This window comes from Medicago sativa, chromosome 3, assembly GCF_051527215.1.
Source record: "Medicago sativa cultivar Bolivia chromosome 3, Bolivia_mono, whole genome shotgun sequence".
NCBI lineage: Eukaryota > Viridiplantae > Streptophyta > Magnoliopsida > Fabales > Fabaceae > Medicago > Medicago sativa.
Window position 1 is genome coordinate 101672387 of NC_140751.1, and position 4870 is coordinate 101677256.

At 35.3% G+C, this 4870-nt stretch overlaps 1 protein-coding gene across 1 annotated transcript; it reads right to left on the reverse strand.

Moving 5' to 3' along the window:
- Window positions 1–2554: 2554 nt before the first annotated feature.
- Window positions 2555–4076, reverse strand: LOC146943038 (24-methylenesterol C-methyltransferase 2). The gene has a single exon (XM_085757127.1). The coding sequence runs from the start codon at window positions 3866–3868 to the stop codon at window positions 2786–2788; it is 1083 nt and encodes a 360-aa protein (XP_085613253.1). The 5' UTR covers window positions 3869–4076; the 3' UTR covers window positions 2555–2785.
- Window positions 4077–4870: the final 794 nt, after the last annotated feature.

The following is a 4870-nucleotide window of genomic DNA, read 5'->3' on the forward strand; positions in this document are numbered from 1 at the left end:
TTTTGAACTTAAAATTTGAAATATTCATTTTTGACGAGACAATTCAAGTGACTCGCTGAAAGTCACAACCAACCTTGAGACCGCACACAAATCCGACCCCAAAAAAATGTGTTTGGATTCTCTCTCAATCAAGTTCTTTGAAGAGAAAAAAAGATAGTAAATAATTTTGATGGTTAAAATATTTTTTTTAAGAAACCAAATTAACCCATCCAAATATTTTTAAGAAACTAAATTAATCCACCTAAATTGATATCGAAAAAATGAAACCTAAGACTTAAGAAACACACTCAAGTCCAAAAAATGAAACCAAGAATTTTTTGTATTTATTTTTCCCAAAAAAAGCTATTATATTTTAAAAAAAGAGCTTAAAAATTAGACTATCCAATAAATTGAATGGTTGACGTGACTCACTATCGTGCAGTTGCCGGCACAAACCTACGTCACCCCACAAAGATGGGACGGAAAATTCATGGATGACTTTGACTTATAATAACTTTGATATTAAGACCATCCACAATGGTAGGGTCTTAACTATTTAAGACCCGGTACCTAATAGATACCCCTATTGTGGAGAAATTTTTTAGGGGTCTTCTAAGACCCAAGGTCTTACTTAAGACCTCAATGCTTAAGTGGGCCTCACATTTCTTTTGCTTAAAATAATCAATGTCATTGTACTATTACTTTTCAATTGCAATTTACCTTGGTTTTTTAATGTTATTGGTGGGTCCTATTTAGACCTTTTGTTAGAGGGTCTTCATTGTAATGGTTGAGTACCTATTAGGTACTATTATTAAAAAATAAAAAAGTGATGTGTCAATGTGAAACTCATTTAAGACCTCAAAGTTGAGGGTCTCCATTGTGGATGCTCTAATGTATTTTGAATGTGAGAGAGTGATAAATAAATGATTGAAATAAATTATTTTGCTCTCTCCGTCCCACAATAGATGACCCATTTTAAAATATGTAATTTTGACTTAACTTACTTTAACCATATTTTTCTACAAATATACAAAGATAAATAATATAATATAAGATGTCGTTAGATTTGTCTCGATGAGTATTTTCAAAAGAAAAATGCTAAATGTCGCGACACATTATTTCGGGAAAAAACGCGAACAAGGTTTCAAACGGAAAAAGCCAGAAAACTTGCATTTCGAAACGTGCCGAGTCTCCGTTCCTCCCATCTCATCGTGTGTATTTTATTGTCATGGCTGTTCCTTTGTTGTTTTCCATCGTCGTTCATCTGCCTTCGTCGTCGCCGTTCCTTTAGTATCAAGTCGTCGCCGTTAATTTGATGCTAATTGAACCTTTAAGTTTCACAAATTACCATAGGCTAGATCAAGCAAGGAATCTTGTTGCTGATTTCTTATTTGTTCTGCTACATTTATGTTGTTGATTTTATGGTTGTTTTGCTACTTGAAGTGTTCCAGAATGAAGACCAGTTATCATATGTTGTTTTGAATTGGAGCTCGAGCTGGAGTTGTTTTGTGCTGATGATGCATGTTGATTGTTGTGGTAGGTACAAGCATGAGAAGGATATGGATGAATGGATGGAAATCTTTTGTACTGATGAAGCGGCAAAACTCAGAAAATATGGGAAAGCTTTTTAGATGGGACCCATTCATGAATTTTGCCAACCGCTCCTTTATTGTACCATAGGGAAGATCTGACGGTGCAGATTTGTCGGGAAGGATTCGCGAAATTGATGTCGAGACGTATAGCATCGCTGTTTTCAAAATATCAAATTTTCATAATTTTTTATAATATATTATTCAAGATATTTAAACTCAAAATTATGCATTGGTATGCGTAATAAGACAGAGACAAAATTACCAAATTCACTAATCTCAGTCATCCAAATGCAATCCCACAAAACTACTTCGGCAAACGCATTTTAAGTTTTTAACAATCAAATTAATACTACATGGTCCAGTAGTTAAACAGTGAGAGATTTCGGCAGTTCATTTCCAATCGGAAGGTCCAATTACTAGGTCTGCGCAAAAGCAGTAACTATAGAGCTATTCTTCTATGGTCATAAGACCAAATATATAGGCTTTGAACACACTCACATGAAGATATTATCTTTAAAATATGGGTCTTGTTAACTAGTGCCCCGGGCATTAGTTAAGGAAACAAAAAAAGAAATATCTACACAAGTTCCAAGGTACTTATACGGAGGTGTATTTAGTTTTCTTAACTAGTGCTCCGGGAGCACTAGTTAACATTTTCCTTAAAGTATTTAATTATTTTTTTATCAAGTTTCTTTTCATCATTAAAAAAATACTTGTTTATGTATGTGTGACCAAACACTAGTTTGGTCTTGTGACCATATTAGAATTTCTAGTAACTATATTAAATCCCAAACCCCCAAAGAATTCTTTCGAGTTTCGATCCGTAAGATATGCATATCAACCAATTCAGCCAAAACACAATAAAGCTAGCCTTTCCCTTTCGATCTCCACCGTTTAATACGCAAATCAATATCAAAAGTTCTCATTCCTGTTCTCCACTACTACCAATCAAATCATAAATGGTAACCATCAAAACAATCCACTTTAAGCTAAATAAAAAACGCAACTAAGACTAAAATAGAATCCATACAGCAATTGCTACTGACGCATAGGAAAATTAAAAACAAAACTACATTGCAAAAATTAAACAAAAAAAAAAAAAAAAACGAAATTACATCCAGTTCAAAAGTAACAACAAGTTAAACTCAAAATAGAATAAAAATTATAGAATTTTTATTTTAATTAAGATACCTTAACTTCATCACCACCTCAAGTTAAGTTGAATTATCTTCTTTTGGTTTTCTGCAGAGAATCATGTGCATAGGAGAGAAAATTCCAGTATCACCCCCTCTTGTCAAAAAGTCAGCAGTCTTGAACAGCATCTCATGAACATCAACGGTTCCTTTAGGTGCAATTCCCAAAGCAGACAGAACCGTTACCACAATATGGTTACGCCAATAAGCAATCCGACCCATTTTCAAACGGGTCCACCATGGATGAGACGGTGGCTGAGCCAGATCCCGTTCCTTAACAACCTCAAACCCAACCTTCTTAGCCGCTTCAGCTATATCAGCGTAGGTTCTAAGCCCAGGAAGCGCATCACCTCTTTCAATACCTTGAATAATCTCAACATGTTCAGCGTTTTCAGCTACAAATTTCTCAGTTGTGACCCATTCATAAGAAACGTAAAGAGCACCAGGTTTCAAAACCCTAAAAATTTCAGCGTAAACTTCTTCAAGATTAGGCGCGTGGCACGTGGCTTCAATTGAATACGCGCCGTCGAAGCTGTTATTGGGAAACGGCATCTTAAGAAAATTACCACAAACAACATCGCATAGAGAATCTAAACCAGCTTTTTTGTTGTGTAATTTCGCACGATTCACTTGATACTCGTTGATCGTGATACCAACAACGTTAGCGCGTGAATGAGACGCGATAGCTCTCATGGGCCCACCAACACCGCAACCTACATCGAGAATTTTATCACCAGATTTAACCTCGATTAGATCTACGGCCATTTCTTCATGGAGGCGGGTGGCATCACGGTCAGATTTACCGGGAATAGCGGGTGAAAAATGGAAGGATTGACCCCAACCCCATTCGTAAATATCGGTAACGAGATTGTAAAATGTATCGACGAAATCTGGAACTTTCTCAGCGGTTTCGATCTCTTTTGGGCGGCGGAAGAAAGACCAGTATTTATCGTAACTGTCTTGGACTTTTTCAGCGGAAATTGAACCGCCGGATAGATCGGTGGCGCGTTTGCCTTTTCGTTCGGCAGGGCCGAGGACGCAAACGAACCAGTAGAGACCGCCGGCGAGGAGGGCTCCGGTGCAGAAGAGAGAAAGGGTATCCATTGAGAGTGTTTTTTTTTTTTTGTTCACAACCTACGTTGGGAACTGTGTTGTTTGGGTTTGTTTCACTTGTACCTGTTCTTAAGTGAAGTGAGAAACTGATGTGTTGTGTTGGTGTCTTTTTTCTATTTAATTTTTATTTTAAATTGGTGATGTTTTTATTATTTTAGTGAACAGCATCTTTCCGTCCACGTGCTTTGCGCGTGAATCCCGCTTAGTTCTTATCATCATTTGTTTAATTTTTAAAGATCGTGACAGCTCAAACATACAGCACATTTCTTGTTTTGTTTTGATTTCCACATCTCTTAGTTTTATTTTTATCCTTTCACGAATCGAATGAAGTAGTGGTAAACATTCATATGTACATTGATTTAACAAAATGAATAAAGAGAATTGCCCTTTGATGCACCGGCTAGCAAGACCTAATGAATAAATATTACATATATGGTGCAATGTACTAATGAGTTATGAATAGTTTCTAAATGTGGTTGTCATTGATTTAGCAAAATGAATAAATATCCTTTTAAGCTACGGCATTCTGTTTCTGCCGGTTTCTGTTTTTCAGATATGATATGTTTTATGGGCGAGTTTTAGCATGGGCAAATTGATAAATTGCTCCATCTTAGACCAATTTTGTCTTACATGTTATCACTTTAGTCTTGTTTTTTTTATTCCAACCTATACCCTTATTTCAAAATCATAATTTCACCCCAATTATTTTGCCTATTTCATTATGGGAGATACATCTTTTTTTTCCTACATATAATATCTGTTCTCACTTCCCAACCTCGTTCTTAATAATTATTTTAACATGAAAACAATCCCTTCCAAATTGAATTTTAAAATCATTTCCGAAAAATAAAAATTCAAAAAGTACTCTGTTATATTTAAATAATATAATTTTTCAGGAAAAATAAAATAAAATTATTTTTTTAGTAAAACACATTCTTTGAAAAGAAGTGATATCACTTGGTACATTTTATTGAGATACATATCAGTTGGTTC

What these genes read in the sequence shown, in the direction of transcription:
- LOC146943038 (XM_085757127.1), bottom strand. Translation starts at nt 3,868, where the DNA reads ATGGATACCCTTTCTCTCTTCTGCACCGGAGCCCTCCTCGCCGGCGGT.